General features: G+C 42.2%; 1 protein-coding gene across 1 annotated transcript; it reads left to right on the plus strand.

Annotated features, from left to right (window-relative positions):
* The first annotated feature begins 12,466 nt into the window (after window positions 1–12,466).
* LOC121551104 (cytochrome c oxidase subunit 7C, mitochondrial) lies at window positions 12,467–14,884 on the plus strand. Its single transcript, XM_041863650.2, has 3 exons — window positions 12,467–12,620; window positions 14,150–14,295; window positions 14,691–14,884. The coding sequence occupies exons 1-2, from the start codon at window positions 12,546–12,548 to the stop codon at window positions 14,264–14,266; spliced, it is 192 nt and encodes a 63-aa protein (XP_041719584.1). The 5' UTR covers window positions 12,467–12,545; the 3' UTR covers window positions 14,267–14,295; window positions 14,691–14,884.
* Window positions 14,885–18,356: the final 3,472 nt, after the last annotated feature.

Consider the following 18,356-nt stretch of genomic DNA (forward strand, 5'->3'; position numbering starts at 1 on the left):
TTCGGTGATTGTGGAGGCCAGGTCATCTGATGCAGCACTCCTTCACTCTCCTTCTTGGTAAAATAGCCCTTACACAGCCTGGAGGTGTGTTGGGTCATTATCCTGTTGAACAACAAATTATAGTCCCACTAAACCCAAACCAGATGGGATGGCGTATCGCTGCAGAATGCTGTGGTCGCCATGCTGGTTAAGTGTGCCTTGAATTCTAAACAAATCACTGACTGTGTCACCAGCAAAGCAACCACACACCATAACACCTCCTCCTCCATGCTTCACAGTGGGAACCACACATGCAGAGATCATCCGTTCACCTTCTCTGCATCTCACAAAGACACGATGGTTGGAACCAAAAATCTCAAATTTGGACTCATCAGACCAAAGGACAGATTTCCACCGATCAAATGTCCATTGCTCGTATTTCTTGGCCCAAGCTTGTCTCTTCTTCTTATTGGTGTCCTTTAGTAGTGGTTTCTTTGCAGCAATTCGACCATGAAGGCCTGATTCACGCAGTCTCCTCTGAACAGTTGTTGTTGAGATGTGTCTGTTACTTGAACTCTGTGAAGCATTTATTTGGGCTGCAATTTCTGAAGCTGTTAACTCTAATGAACTTTTCCTCTGCAGCAGAGGTAACTCTGGGTCTTCCTTTCCTGTGGCGGTCCTCATGAGAGCCAGTTTCATCATAGCGCTTGATTGTTTTTGCGTCTGCACTTGAAAAAACTTGAAAATGTTCTTGATATGTTCTGGATTGACTGGCCTTCATGACTTAAAGTAATAATGGACTGTCATTTCTCTTTGCTTATTTGAGCTGTTCTTGCCATAATATGGACTTGTTCTTTTACCAAATAGGGCTATCTTCTGTATACCAACCCTACCTATGTTGTTGATGTGAATAATATGTGTTGGTCAGTGGTGTGTAATGACGAGCAACCATACGCTGCACTTGACACGTTTATGAAATTGCTTATCCCAGTTACTAATAAGCATGAATTGGAAAATTGTATGGTTGAGAGGGCAAATAGGTCTGGCAGTACAACCGATTGGCTAACGTACTGCAAATTGAGAAATCATGTGACTAAACTGAATAAAAAGAAGAAGAAACTACGTTATGAAACAAAGATAAATGACATAAAGAATGATAGTAAAAGGCTTTGGAGCACCTTAAATGAAATTTTGGGCAAAAAGGCAAACTCCGCTCCATCATTCATTGATCAGATGGCTCATTCATCACAAAACCCACTGATATTGCCAACTACTTTAATGATTTTTTCATTGGCAAGATTATCAAACGTAGGCATGACATTGTCACGATCGTCATATGGAACAGACCAAGGCGCAGCGTGATGAACAAACATACTTTAATTAGTTAAAGTTTAAACACAAAACAAGAAACGACTCGTGACGTCCAACGGTATCAATGACCGAACACGGAACAAAAACCCACAAACCCAAAGGGAAAAACATACAGTTTAAATATGGCTCCCAATCAGAGACAACCAGCCAACAGCTGACACTCGTTGCCTCTGATTGGGAGTCACTCAGGCAAAACATAGAAATCAACACAACAGAATTATCAACATAGAAATACACACATAGAATGAACACACCCTGGCTCAACATAATGAGTCCCAGAGCCAGGGTGTGACAGTACCCCCCCCTAAAGGCACGGATCTGCGACCGCGCCTCAACTAAACAAAACGGGGGGGGGCGGGGCGGGCATACCTCCTCGGCGGCGGTTCTGGCTCCGGCCTTGACCACCACCCTCCAATACACCCCCATAGCGCCCCTGGTCCAGTCTGGCCCCGGCCGGCAGGAGCAGGACTGGACTTAGCAGGAGCGGTTAGCTTCAGCTCCATAGTGGAGCAGTTGACCGGTACCTTACCAGGCACCGGTGACCCAGGCACGGGTTGTGCTGGACTGACGACGCGCACCCCTGGCTTGGTGCGTGGAGGAGGAACGGGCCTTACCAGGCTGACGACGCGCACCCCTGGCTCGGTGCGTGGAGGAGGAAAGGACATTACCAGGCCGACGACTCGCACCCCTGGCTTGGTGCGTGGAGGAGGGACGGGCCTTACCAGGCTGACGACTCGCACCCCTGGCTTGGTGCGTGGAGGAGGAACGGGCCTTACCAGGCTGACTTCTCGCACCCCTGGCTTAGTGCGAGTGGCAGGAACAGGCCGGGCCGGGCTGGCGACGCGCACCGTATACTTGGTGCGAGTGGCAGGAACAGGCCGGGCCGGGCTGGCGACGCGCACCGTATACCTGGTGCGAGTGGCAGGAACAAGCCGGGCCGTGCTGGCGACGCGCACCGTAGACTTGGTGCGAGTGGCAGGAACAGGCCGGGCCGGGCTGGCGACGCGCACCGTATACTTGGTGCGAGTGGCAGGAACAAGCCGGGCCGGGCTGGCGACGCGCACCGTATACTTGGTGCGAGTGGCAGGAACAGGCCGGGCCGGGCTGACGACGCGCACCGTAGGCTTGGTGCGTGGAGCAGGGACAGGTCGGGCTGGGCTGGCGACGCACACCGTAGGCTTGGTGCGTGGAGCAGGGACAGGCCGGACTGGGCTGACGACGCACACCGTAGGCTTGGTGCGTGGAGCAGGGACAGGCCGGACTGGGCTGGCGACGCACACCGTAGGCTTGGTGCGTGGAGCAGGGACAGGCCGGGCTGGGCTGGCGACGCACACCGTAGGCTTGGTGCGTGGAGCAGGGACAGGCCGAACCGGGCTGTGGAGACGGATAGGAGGCCTGGAGTGAAGAGCGGCCACAACCCGTCCTGGCTGAATGCCTACCCTCACACACTCTGTGTGAGGCATCCGCACAGGACGTACAGGGCGGTGTACCCCTGGCCTGGTGGCCTTCTGGATCCGCCCCTTTTTTGCCTCCGTCAGCCCCGTCGTCCATGCCGTGTGCCCCCCCCCTAAAAAATGTCTGGGGTTGCCTCTCGACCATCCGACGACGACCCTGATCACGCCGTTGCTCCTCTCTCCGTCGCCTCTCCACTGTCTCACTCCATGGCCGGTGATTCATCCCGGCCAGGATTTCCCCCCAAGTCCAGGACCATTTACCGTCCAATATCTCCTCCCATGTCCAGGCTGCCTGCTCCTGGACACGCTGCTCCTCTTTCGCCAGGGCCTTTCCCGGCGCTTCCTCCCATGTCCACCCCAAGGGCTGCCCCTGGACACGCTGCTTGGTCATTGCATGGTGGGTTTTTCTGTCACGATCGTCATATGGAACAGACCAAGGCGCAGCGTGATGAACAAACATACTTTAATTAGTTAAAGTTTAAACACAAAACAAGAAACGACTCGTGACGTCCAACGGTATCAATGACCGAACACGGAACAAAAACCCACAAACCCAAAGGGAAAAACATACAGTTTAAATATGGCTCCCAATCAGAGACAACCAGCCAACAGCTGACACTCGTTGCCTCTGATTGGGAGTCACTCAGGCAAAACATAGAAATCAACACAACAGAATTATCAACATAGAAATACACACATAGAATGAACACACCCTGGCTCAACATAATGAGTCCCAGAGCCAGGGTGTGACAGACATGCCAGCATCAAACGCTGACACTACACATCCAAGTATATGTGACCAAATTATGAAAAACAAGCAATGTAATTTTGAATTCTGTAAAGTAAGTAAGTGTGGAAGAGGTGAAAGAAATATTGTCGATCAACAATGACAAGCCACCGGGGTCTGAGGATAATAGCAGACGATTTTGCCACTCCTATTTGCCATTTCATCAATTAAAGCCTACCAGAAAGTGTGTGCCCTCAGGCCTGGAGGAAAGTGAAAGTTATTATCCTACCTAAGAATAGTAAAGCCCCCTTAACTGGCTCAAATAGCCGACCAATCAGCCTGTTACCAACCCTTAGTACATTTTTTGAAAAAATTGTGTTTGACCAGATAAAATGCTATTTCACAGTAAACAAATTGACAACAGACTTTCAGCACACTTACAGTGAAGGACATTCAACAAGCACAGCACTTACACAAATGACTGATGATTGCCTGAGAGAAATTGATGATAAAAATATTGTGGGGGCTGTTTTGTTAGAATTCAGTGAGGCTTTTGACATTATCGATCATAGTCTGTTGCTGGAAAAACGTATGTGTTGTGGCTTTACACCCACGGCTATTTTGTGGATAAAGAGTTATTTGTCTAACAGAACACATAGGGTGCTCTTTAATGGAAGCCTCTCCAACAAAATCCAGGTATAATCAGGAATTCCCCAGGGCAGCTGTCTAGGCCCCTTACTTTTTTCAATCTTTACTAATGACATGCCACTGGCTTTTAGTAAAGCCAGTGTGTCTATGTATGCGGATGACTCAACACTATACACGTCAGCTACCACAGCGACTGAAATGACAACAACACTTAACAAAGAGCTGCAGTTAGTTTCAGAATGAGTGGCAAGGAATAAGTTAGTCTTGAATATTTCAAAAACTAAAAGCATTGTATTTGGGACAAATAATTTACTAAACCCTAAACCGCAACTACATCTTGTAATGAATAATGTGGAAATTGAGCAAATTGAGGAGACTAAATTGCTTGGAGTAACCCTGGATTGTAAACTGTCATGGTCAAAACATATTGATAAAACAGTAGCTAGGATGGGGAGAAGTCTGTCTATAATAAAGCGCTGCTCTGCCTTCATAACAACACTATCAACAAGGCAGGTCCTACAGGCCCTAGTTTTGTCACACCTGGACTACTGTTCAGTCGTGTGGTCAGGTGCCACAAAGAGGGACTTTTTGCAATTGGCTCAGAACAGGGCAGCACGGCTGGCCCTTGGATGTACACAGAGAGCTGACATTAATAATATGCATGTCAATCTCTCCTGGCTCAAAGTGGAGGAGAGATTGACTTCATCACTACTTGTATTTGTGAGAGGTATTGACATGTTGAATGAACCGAGCTGTCTGTTTGAACTACTGGCATAGAGCTCGGACACCCATGCATACCCCACAGGGGAAACTATAATCCCTGGCAAATACACTGTAACGGATATCCAACAATACATAGGCACATGGTAAAATCTACCCTGGCAACAAAATGTTACGAGTAGCTCCACCGAGCTACACTACTCTCACAAATAACAATCACCCACAAGGACAAGGGGGCAGAGGGAACACTTATACACAGACTAATTAGGGGATTAGAACCAGGTGTGTGTGATTGACAAGACAAGACAATTGTGATGATGATTGGGGCGGCAGTGGTTAGTAAGCCGGTGATGACGAACGCCGAAGCCTGCCCGAACAAGGAGGTGAGGCAGCCTCTGCCGAAGTCGTGACAGTTTGTGAAGGACTGAGCACACAGCATCATCCACACACACACGCACATAATTACAAACACATGCACACACAGAGGCACACGCACACACAGAATTATGCATCATTTCTAACATCTTTATGACTTCATCCACCCACCTCACTTGAATGAAAACAGAGAAAATATATGTCAAAACATTGCAGGCCTACAAAGCTTGGGTAAAAGAGAAATGTGTATTTTTCTGCCAAACCTTTAACACATCCCATGCAATTGGAAGTCTCAAGGGTAAAGTGCATTGCTGCTTTAAAGTGAGAAGCACAAGGACCCCTATACAGACAGGAGAATATCTGAAGAAGCTAATGCTAAGGTACAATAGAGGGTGACCCCAACTTACTAACTATTTTACTTCTAGTTCATCTTCAGTGTTGATTCCCCTACATAATTGTGTAGAATAACTTTTGCAAATCTTTTGAAATCCAAACAAGGCTATTTATATACCTACATTATTTGCTATAGCAGTAGATGAATTGAATTCAAACATAATGTGTCATACTGTCACGTTTATGACGTGTCCCAAAAATAGGTCACTTTCTGTCATCTCAACAGCCCAAAGACATTCAACTTGAAGCAAAACTCCTTGCTAAGAAATATGATATAAGTTGCTGATATTTGAGAAACAGCAACATCAAGGGTAGGCAGGAGGACATTTCACACCCTACATAACATACAAATATGGACCTCATAAAAGAGCTCGCTTATCAGGACCAATGGGTGCTGATAGAGGAAAACGAGAAATTAGTCAACTCCGTCATGTTTACCACTGGCCTCTGAAATAAGTTCCCATCCAATTCTCCATCCAATTCCACTTTGAGCATTTTAATCTTAAACCCAATCATCACCAGTCATTCTTATTGGGAAAGAGCAGTAATGGTTAAGGCTGAAAAAAAAAAACGGATTTATGTAATTACGGTGTACTGCCTTTATATCTTTGAGCAATAGTGATGTTGCATGCAAACAAATCTAGGGTAAGATGTCCTTTTTCATGAAGTCTCAGACTCACTCTATCAGGCCACAGGTTATCTATCCCAAGGGGACTAGGTAAGCAGTAAGCCAATGCAATTTTCCCTCCATCCACTTTAAAGATTAATGTCAGCCGTACTACTAGGTGCGTGTTATGAACTCCCGTGTGTGTATCTGTGCATATGTGTGCATGTGTGTGTGTGCTGTACATGTCTGTGCATTTAGAGGATGGGATCAGGATGGGATCAGTGGGAATGTGGGACCACAATCTAGGTCAAGAGTTGGAAAACAGGCTGAAAAGGAGACGAACAGTCTTGACTGACGAACAAGCAGATAGTAAAATATAGAAGGAGAAATAGAGAGGGTCAGAGAGAGGACATTCAGAATCGGGCATGATTTATCCACCTCTCATCACTGCGTCCTCTCTAGCAGCCTACGGCTCAGGGAGATAAAGCCGTCAGTCTGAGCCCTGTCCGGCGGCGAGAGGCTGACGAGGAGTGGTGAGTGCCACCTGATAAAGTGCTTTCTTTTGTTTTCTTTTGTTTTCTTTTATTTAACCTTTATTTAACCAGGTAAGCCAGTTGAGAACAAGTTCTCATTTACAACTGCGACCTGGCCAAGATAAAGCAAAGCAGTGCGATAAAAACAACAACAACACAGAGTTACATATGGGATAAACAAAACTTACAGCACCCACAACACCCCCCACCCCATCTTTTTACGCTGCTGCTACTCTGTTAATTATTTATGCATAGTCACTTTAACTCTACCCACATGTACATATTACTTCAACTACTTCAACTTTTTTTATAAAAATGCACTGTTGGTTAAGGGCTGTAAGTAAGCATTTCACTGTAATGTCTGCACCTGTTGTATTCGGCGCATGTGGCCAATAAAATTTGATTTGATTTGATTTGATTTGATTTGATTTACAGTCAATAACACAATAGAAAATCTATATACAGTGTGTGCAAATGTAGTAAATTATGGAGGTAAGGCAATAAATAGGCCGTAGTGCAAAATAATTACAATTTAGTATTAACACTGGAGTGATAGATGTGCAGAAGATGATGTGCAAATAGAGATACTGAGGTGCAAATTAGCAAAATAAATAACAATATGGGGATGAGGTAGTTGGGTGGACTAATTATAGATGGGCTGTATACAGGTGCAGTGATCGGTAAGCTGCTCTGACAACTGATGCTTTGTGCCCGAGGAATCAGAGAAATTATATTTTTAGACCAAATAAACAAGGGCACAACTTTCACTGGGGATGGGGGAGACATGTCCGCCTCCGAGCAGGCGGGTAGGCTGTTTGGAGTGTTTATCCGACTGGATAAAAAAATGTAACATAAAAAATGTCCTCCCCACTTCTAAAACCAAAGTTGCGCCCCTGCAAATAAAAGAGCACATTGTTAAACTCTAGCCTTCCCCGACATAATCTTTTGAATGAGCCCTTGTCAACTCCAATGATGCAGGAAGTCTCTGTGCGCGCGAGGGGCTGCTGCCAAAATGAAGTGTCGTCATTGATTAACATTACCTCTCCTCTCCTTTGTGTAAAGTTGTTGCAGATCCAGAAAGTGAGTGATGCTGTTTACCTTGGCAGCCCTCAGTGCTATTCATCATCATAGTGCTAGACTGGTAGATAGCTGCCAGTGGTATTTACATTAATTAAAGGTCCAATGCAGCCATTTTATCTCAATATCAAATCATTTCTGGGTAGCAATTAAATACCTTACTGTGATTGTGTTCGATTAAAATGGTAAAAACATTTTAAAAAATTGCTTCTTAGCAAAGAGACATTTCTCTGGGAGTGGTCTGAGTGGGGATGGTGAAACTGAAAAGTAGCTGTTATTGGCAGAAAGGTTTGAAACTCTTTTTCTTATTGATCTATTAACTAATTGACCACCTGGTGATGACACCAGGCATGCCAAAACTTCAGCCCACCAAAAAAGGCTGACATTTCAGGCAGTCTTTTCAAACAGCTTTTACACTGAAAAGGGCATTATCATAATTTTCACAATTTGACAGTATTATTCCAACCTCATAGTGTGGAAATATACAGTATATAAAACACAGGAAAATCACGTTTTTGACCGCACTGGCCTATAAGACTGTAGCTGTACAGGTAAATGCTTATGAGCTGCTGGAGGAACTGTTCATTTGTTGTGATGGTATATTTGTTGCTAATCTGCGTGTTAATACATGGTTGATTGTAGGTTTATTTGGAGATATGACCGTGTCTCATTGAGTTTTTTACTCATTTGGGTTGGTGGGTATTATTGAGTAAAATAATAATAATAATAATATGCCATTTAGCAGATGCTTTTATCCAAAGCGACTTACAGTCATGCGTGCATACATTTCTTTTTTCGTGTATGGGTGGTCGCGGGGATCGAACCCACTACCTTGGCGTTACAAGCGCTGTGCTCTACCAGCTGAGCTACAGAGGACCACATGTCATTGTGAACGTAGGCTTGAAGGCTCAGTATATTTGTGTTAATCACATGCTGAGGATTATTATTTGTAGACAGAGTATTCATCCTTAAAAGCCTTGCACGCACAGCAATGAAAATAAATAGAAGGAAATCAACAAATATCAACAAAAACCAAATCTTTGGAACAAACATTGTATGTACACTCTGGATGAATCAAGGCACACCATAGAGCTCAGTTTAATAATATAGTTAAATAGCATGCCACTGAAGGGGAATAAGAAACAAGAAGACATCCATACAGTGTTTGCAGTAGGGCCATGCAGCATGGTGTTTTTTGCTGGTGAGTGTATGGCGGAGAGAAGGTGAACTGATTCTCAATCCTTAATTTTCCTAATGGAGTGACAAGGCAGACAGGTGGCAGCAGGCCAGGTGTTGACCCCAGGCTGATGGATGTGGCAGTAGTGACTGGGGTAAGTACCATAGCTCCATGCCGCTGTCACTGTCCAAACAGACACCTTCAGAGCCTCCACTTTTCCAGGAGCAGAGCTCAAGGGGGCAGCTCTGTGGTGGTCAATGCTGATAAAGCAACAATACAGTGGTATCCATCCCTGCCTTCACCAGCATAGCCAGTGGTATGCATCCCTGCCTACACCAACATAGCCAGTTAGATGCAAGTGTTATCTTTTCAAATATAGTATAGCCCACATACTGTAGGTTGCTGTACATATATAAATGATGATCAAGATTATAATAATAATTTTTTATTTCACCTTTATTTAACCAGGTAAGCCAGTTGAGAACAAGTTCTCATTTACAACTGCGACCTGGCCAAGATAAAGCAAAGCAGTGCGATAAAAACAACAACACAGAGTTACATATGGGGTAAAAAAACATAAAGTCAAAAAATACAACAGAAAATAGTGTGTGCAAATGTAGCAAGTTATGGAGGTAAGGCAATAAATAGGCTATAGTGCAAAATAATTACAATTAGTATTTATTTATTAACTCTAGAAATGTATCAAACCTATTTCAAAATATGCATGCAAAGGCATTAACGGCACATGCAGTAGCCAACTAGACAGTGTTTATAAATTACCGTTGGGTAAAACTACTAATGCAGTGCATATCGATCATACCTGTGGGACCCATCATCCTCTCCCACACGACACAACCGGGGATAGAAAACACATAATCCATGACATCGCATATGTTATCACTCTCTCCCTTTCACTCTATCTTCCTCATACAAGGAGGCAGAGGAGGCGGGCATGGGTATTAGTTCACCACAGAGTTCAGTTACGTGAACATACTGATAGTGCTGATATATGATTTTGTTTTTGACTTATTGGACTTTATTGGACTAAAATGCCTTGAGGGGAGTCCTTTTCATTTGGCAATGGTTACTTTTAGAAAATATTCTCAGGGTAGAATCTGTCTTCTTGAGAAATCACATTAACAATGATTCTAAGTAGACCTAAAATACATAGTACATTTTCTTACCCACTCTTTAAAGTATTGCACCATTCAATTATTTATGTGCAGTAAATTTGAGTCAGCATTCAGCAAACTGTTTTCATGCCATGCAATTGTGAGAGGAGCCAATAAAGTAACAAACTTGGATGATAAATATGCCTAACGGTTTTATTACAGCAGAAAATTAGGTAGTATAAAAGACCATTTCTTTTGAGGTTCTCTTGGAGGATGGTAACCACTCCACATACCCTATGTTAGTATGTACTGAGTGTAAATACATATATTAGTCCCTGTAAGTGAGTGCTCGTATCTACGAGTGACTGTTGTTGATATTTCAATGCACAGCATTACCATATGACATAATGACATCACTTACAGAGACAGGTTCAGAGATAGTTCACCCAAATAACAAAATTACATATTGGTTTCTTTACCATGTAAGCAGTCTATGGGCAAGGTATGACAGCAATCCATGCTTTGGTTTTGGTATTGGTATTTTATTAGGATCCCCATTAGCTGTTGCAAAAGCAGCAGCTACTCTTCCTGGGGTCCACACAAAACATGAAACATGACATAATACAGAACATTAATGGACAAGAAAAGCTCAAGGACAGAACTACAACCCTGGCATCCTATTCAAGTCATGGGACCGATATTAGCATATTTCGCGCATCATGTCCAAATCATTCAAAAGTATCTAAAATTGCTTGTGTAGCTCAACAAAGTCACTTATAGATTATTTGAACATGATGCAAGAAAAATGCTAATATCGGTCCCATCACTTGGATGGGATTTGTGCCATAAATGCTAAAACGTTAGCATTTAGATACAGTACCAGGGAAACTAAACCAAAGGATTGATTGTTGTCACACCTTGTCCATATACTGCTTAAAGGGTAAGGAAACCAATATGACATTTTGTAATTTGGATGAACTATCCCTTTAACGAGAACACAGTGTGGAAGCCATTTGGAAAAAAGCAAAAGTCATATCAGCAATCATAGCAAAGACCTGATGAGAGGCGTACCATCACCGGAGAGGCCAAAATTAAACAAAGCACTCACGTTAGCTGATTAAAAAATTCTGACCCCAGAGAATATACCTGCCTTGTAGTATCCATTTGAAAGAAACTATTAGGACATTATGCAAATAAACTTGAGAAGAAAATAACATGTTGGTCTGTATTAGTCATGATGACAGCCAAGTATGGTTTTCTTTGGAGAGCCAGTTGAGGTAACCTGCCAACTTGGAGGTGGATGAACATAATGCCATGACAAATAGCATGCCAAGTGAAGAAAGGGAGGCATTTGACACACGCATGCATGCACGGGCGCACACACATACACACACACACACACACAACATAACATGTTATCTGCACAATCCAAAATATGCCAATGGGAATCTCATCATCCAGGAATTTAAGAGTTCTTGCATGTCAGAGTGATCATGGTCATCCTAATCAAATAGACTTTGATAATGCTTCATACCATTCTAACTATCTAATGAAAAGCGAGAGATAATCTGGTATAAATGGGAGTTTATGTGGTAAAAACGTTTCTATGACAGTAAAGCTATTAAAAATGTGTATGGGAGTGGATTGGTGGGGTCAAGCACACATTCTGAATAAAAGAGCACTTTCTATATCATAAATTAAACATCACCCGCAGCGTTTTAACATGAAGGTATGTGGGTGTATGGCGGCGTTTTGCACACATAAGCATGAATAAAAGTTACGGTCCAGTTGCAGCATAAAACATTGTAACATGAATTGCATTCAGCAGGTTTATCAGCGTGTACAGTGTCCTGCCTGGACTATAGCTTCATTCCAGAATGTTTATCCTATCACATAGAGATACTGATTTCTTTGATAATATCTATAGAAATAATTATGCACCCATATGATCACAGGCACAAAACACTTCATCAACATCAGATACACTGAGTATACAAAACAACTCAATATTAGGAAGGTGTTCCTAATGTTAGGTATATTCAGTGTACATCACATCACACACGTACTGCACTTAACTGTAAGTAAGCTACCTCCAGTTGTGCTCAAAATAGATGCCACAAAGTAATGTATTCATTTTATATTGCTTGACATTCAGTAAATAATACTTTATGTCTGAGTGAAAACTTTGGTTTATGTTGGATGACAGTTTATGGCCTGCATAAATTATTGTTACGACTGCCTGGAAAACTACATCTTCTGGAGAACTACATTTCCCAGCCCCAGCATTTGGATTTCCCATAGGGCTGTTCAACATTCTCTCTACAGCAACCCACGTCGCTATTGCTCTTGGTTGAAGGAACAAGCAAATAATAATGTTGGGCCAGGCTATACGACGATTCACAACCTCTGCGGTTCGCTCATCGCATTACGGCGAGGGACCAGGACAGGTAATTTCCTCAAAAAATAAATGTTACAAAGATTAGTTAAATAAAGCCGCTGTCCCATAACTAAGCCTACTACGGGCCTTAGCCTGCTTGTGTAGGTCACAAGCTAGGTAACCTTAATCTGCAAGTTTTTCGTTTGAAAACAAAGTCAAGTGCTAGCTAGTTATGAAACATATCGAGATAAACACCAATGTCTAACGTATTGTAGTCAAGTTCGTTGTCTATTTGACTCCTGCGTGGGGTTTCTACTTGCCGTAACGTTGGGTGGTAGCTAGATAACGTTGCATAGCCATCTAGCTAGCAAACGCTTGCAGTTGTTAGCTAGCTAAATTAGTCAGTTAACTAATTTAGGCTAGCTAACTCTTTAAATGTTTCTAGCTAGTCCTGGATTGTCAGAATATACTGAATAAAACGTCTTCATATCGTCAGCATTTAGCTAACTGTTATCTATGTAATTGTAACTGTAGCTAGGGTAACGTTAGTTCGTTGGCGTCACGTCAGTTATCAGAGGTGACTTGTTAAATGATTAGCTAGATGGTTAACTTAGCTAGCTAACGTTAGCAAATTAGTTGGCTACTGTTAGCTAACGTTACTTATATAAATGAATGAGGGTTGCATGTACAACCTTGACATGGCGAGCTTCATAAACATGATTATCAGGGCTACATTATTGGTTAAATCGTCTACTTGTACGATTAAACTGAGACTGAGCAAAGATGTAACGACTGCAGCCTATGCTATGTCGAAAATATAAGACAACGTCGTCACAAATCTGGGACCAGAGTCCCATTGTTGCAAAGAGTTTTAGAACGGGCTTGGAAGCTCTAACCCTGCCAATTGACAGGGAAACCCAAGGGTACACTCGCAATGGCTGCCTGGTATTGTGATAAAATAATTTCCATGATATTTCCGAATGTTCTGTCAACTGATGCTGGATTACCATTGTAATGTAGAATGTTCATTGAAATTATGCTAGCTGATGTGGCTCATGCAATTGATTGTATTTTTTGTAAAGTCAGTTGAGTTTACTAAAAAAATCACAGCACAGATTGAAGGGTACACTTCCTGCTTTTAGTCCTGGCATGGGTACACTCAATGGCTGCCAGTCCACCCATTATGCCATAATTGACTTGAATGGAGACGCCCTTTCTATTAATTCTTATTTCTTTGGTCTTAACCTTTGTCGTCTTCAACCTAGACTGCAGCTAGCCAGCTAACGGTTAGTGCTATCCGGGATCCTTGGAACGTCCCTACCACTAAAGCCAAACCATAAAACCTAACCCTTACTCATGAAAATGTTAAACTTCAATGGTGTAGGATCCCAAATAGCAAGTACCGCCAACTAACGTTACTTTCAAAGTCTTGCATTGAGTTCCAATTGTACTGGTTGACACTGATTGTCCTCAAGCTGATGTTGGCTGCAGTCCAACTTAGACGGACATAACCTTGTCCATGTCACATTGAACTGTGATAAGCTCATTACATGGTCAGCTCTCTCTAAACACTGATGTCTTCGTGTTTATGTTTGATAGAACCTGCCATTCTCAGTGGAGAACAAGTGGCGTCTGCTGGCAATGATGGTGGTGTTTTTCGGCAGTGGCTTCGCCTTCCCCTTCATTGTTGTCAGACACCAGCTCCTGAAGAAGTGAAGTGGCAATGCATGCACGTAACCGCCAAGGTAATTGCCGCTGATCTATTTTTCATCTGAATGTCACCACTGTTTGGCATTTACTTGCATCCTGATTGGAACAGTTACCAGACTTTGACATCTATCACGGTAGTCGGTAGTTGTATCTTATTCTACAGCAGACCTCAAGTAAATGATCCGTGTCTGTGGGCGACAGTTACAAATGTCATGCAAGTTTATTTTTCAGTTCAGCTTTTAAGATAAGCTTGCACATTAGCATGGTAATGTGACAGTTTAATACCGTCCCTGATAAATATCAGGTGGAAGTTAGGCTGAATTTAAATCGTCACTGTCACATTTATCTCTGGTGTTTACTCAGAAATTGTATTTCTGTCATCAGCTTTGTGTAAGCCTTCATCTCAATCTGTCTTTTGTGTCCTTTGCAGGTCTGCGCCCAGAACATATATATATATATATATATATATATATATATATATATATATATATATATATATATATATCCAGCAGAACTCTCTTTGTTTCAAGGAATGGAAATCCCTAATTGTGTTTGTAAATAAGTCGCTCTGGATAAGAGCGTCTGCTAAATGACTTAAATGTAAATAAAGTTCACTCAAATGTATATTGTTCAAATACGTTTTTGTACTTGAGTTTGGGTTTCCACTAGATTCTATAGCCACAAAGTCAAAATTGTATATGGGAAAAATTCATGAAAACAAATATGCCTAACCTGAAATTAAAAGACCAGAAAGCACAAGGGTAGCCGTGTGGTTATGTTTAAAATCAGATTTTAAGAAGATACATTGTGGAAATGGGCAGGGTTTAGCAATGATTATGAATTTGTGGCTATAGAAGGTAGTGACAACCTTGAGTTTGTCCAGACTGTGATGTCATGCTGCAGCATATGCTTGGGGCTATTCTGTAGTCTGAATTGTATCTGGTTTAATGGGACATCTACAGAAGGTGTCACTCATGGAGTTATGATTTTTATGGGAGTTTTCAGAATAATGTTGGCACAAAATGGGGAGAAGGCATGTCTTAGACTTATTTTCTGTTTTGTGCCTAATTTCTGTTTCGTGCCTACTGTACAAAAAGGTGTCAACTAGGTTTGTTTCCAAGTGGTATTTTCTGTGTGTATTTGACTTCATAATATACATTTCATAAACTAAGAGCATTTTTACATTTACTTTTTAAAGTTTGTCAGATGCCACTTTTTCCACAGGGATCGCGTACAAAAAAAGAACATGAAACAAACACTCTTACATTATCACAATTTACTGGTGGAGTGATAGTTGCATGAAGTCAGGGTTGAGAAATGTGTATGTTTCTGTTGTGTGTGGGTCTCTGTTCTTGATTAGTGGGTAGGAAAAATGTAAGTGGAAAATGCATATTGAGAGGATAGTTTTGTCCCGAGATACTTGTATTCATGAAGATGCCATGTATCGAAGATGCAATTATTTGTAATACTAGTACAGGTCATCAAAAGTCTGGAATAGTCATGTTTTCAAACACAGGTAAATATCTAAATGGAGTGTAATCATACAGTATTTGGTGCATTTGCTTATATCTCATGGGGGTGACGGACAGTAATTTCAGCCTCGTCTCTGGCACTAGCTGTTCAGTATGCAAGTGCATTAATGGGCAACTTTAATAAGCCCTATCCGGGAACCTGAACAATTACTTCATATGTACAGGTAACTGCCAAAATAATGGAGACCCTTACGTAAATTAGGGATACAAAGTAGGCCCCTGTAGCTCAGTTGGCAGAGCATGGCGCTTGCAACGCCAGGGTTGTGGGTTCGTTTCCCACGGGGGGCCAGTATGAAAATGTATGCACTCACTAACTGTAAGTCGCTCTAGATAAGAGCGTCTGGTAAATGTAAAATGTAAAGTACATTGAAAGTAGGTGCTTCCACACAGGTGTGGTTCTTGAGTTAATTCAAGGAGTTCCCTGAGTTTTATATATATTTCCACACTGAGGTTGGAATAATACTGTGGAACTGATGATAATGGGCTTTTAGTGTAAGAGCTGTTTGAAAAGACTGCCTGAAATTTCAGCCTGTTTTGGTGTGATGGCGTTTTGGCCTATCTGGTGACATCACCAGGTAAATCACTCTATAGACCAATAAGAAAGTGTTCCAAACCTCTCTGCCAATAACAGCTGGATTTCTGTTTTCCCTGCCCCACTCAGACCACTCCCAGACAGTCTTGGCTAAATTATTGCTTGAGAAATTGCTCATTGCTAAGAAGCAATTTTGTTTATTTTTGACCATTTTAATTGTAAAACAATCACAGTAATTGTTACCCATAAATAATTTGATAGTGAGATAAAAATGGCTGCATTGGACCTTTTTAAGTAGTTAACATCCCATCATGCTTAGGGTCATGTATGAAAATGCTGGGCAGGCCATTATTTTGGTTACCATGGCTATGACCCCATAGAATGACAATGCCCCCATCCACAGGGCACGAGTGGTCACTGACTGGTTAGATGAGCATGAAAACGATGTAAACCATATGCCATGGCCTCCTTCTCGTTCACCAGATCTCAACCCAATTGAATACTTATGGGAGATTCTGGAGCGGCGCCTGAGACTGTTTTCCACCATCAAGAAAACACCAAATGTGGAATTTCTTGTGGGAGAGCGTTAGCTTAATTTCTATCTAGCATTAGCGCAATGACTAGAAGTCTATGGTAACTGCTAGCATGCTAGTAGATACCATATACTTCCAGTCATTGCGCTAATGCTAGTTAGCGTTGGCTTGGGAAACGACCTATAACTTCCTTCATACTGGATGCAGATACATAAAAATGGTATCAATGAGTTCATCTGACTCTGGGGAAGTAGATAAAGGGCTTCATTGCCGAAATCCTGAAATATTCCTTTAAGACGCTTGTTGGTGTTTCCTTTATTTTGGTAGTTACCTGTATTTCCGTGCAGTAGGAGGAGGCTCTATCGCTCCTGTCTGCCCTAGAGACTGCCTGAATGAAGAGGTTTTTCAAATGAATGTTTTTAAAACTGAAGAAAGCAGTCGGCCTTTGACATATTAAGTCCATGGAATTCTGTCTTGAGGTGTGAACAAAACTGCTTCAATAATAGCATGCTACTAGCACACTTTAAGCATATTTAATTACACAAAAGATGGTTGACTCAGTCTGGAGAAAAATCTCAATGTTCATTAAATTAGATAAGACCGATTTAGATTTTGGGTCTGTTACAAAGGGAATTCAGTACAAGGTATGGAAAGCCTAGAGGGTTGTTACAAAATGGAAATATAACTATTTGTGCTACTGCCAAAAGCCTTAAATGTATTTAGCGTTGAAATTGAATGTCAATTTGAATGCAGGGCATGAACCGAAACATCCAGTTCCCTCTGCTCTTTGCTATAGCTTTATGGATGGGTATTGTTTTTTCTCTCACTCGCACTCTCTGTGTGTGTTCCTTCTTCAGCTGAAATTCATTGAATAACCTATTTCAGTTCAATAACCTTCCACCGCTGGTATAAATATCCAAGAACAGAACAGAAAAGAGGGGAACTGGGAAAGTGGCATGGATAATATTCCAAAAGTAAATAATTTTCATTTGCCTGTGCTCTGGACTCATTTTGGGGATGTGGTGCAGGGTAGATTTTCAGGCTAGGGATGATCTTTTTGGTGTTGTGTGTGTCAGCGGGAGAGAGACCATCACAAGGGGACATTGGTCATAAGAATGAGAAACGGTTTCCCAAAAGCATCTTAAGGCTACAGTGAGGGAAAAAAGTATTTGATCCCCTGCTGATTTTGTACGTTTGCCCACTGACAAAGAAGTCAGTTTATTTGAACAGTGAGAGACAGAATAACATAAAAAAAATCCAGAAAAAAACGCATGTCAATAATGTTATTAATTGATTGGCATTTTAATGAGGGAAATAAGTATTTGACCCCCTCTCAATCAGAAAGATTTCTGGCTCCCAAGTGTCTTTTATACAGGTAACGAGCTGAGATTAGGAGCACACTCTTAAAGGGAGGGCTCCTAATCTCAGTTTGCTACCTGTATAAATGACACCTGTTCACAGAGGCAATCAATTAAGCAGATTCCAAACACTCCACCATG

This window comes from Coregonus clupeaformis, chromosome 18 (genome assembly GCF_020615455.1).
Source record: "Coregonus clupeaformis isolate EN_2021a chromosome 18, ASM2061545v1, whole genome shotgun sequence".
NCBI classification, from domain to species: domain Eukaryota; kingdom Metazoa; phylum Chordata; class Actinopteri; order Salmoniformes; family Salmonidae; genus Coregonus; species Coregonus clupeaformis.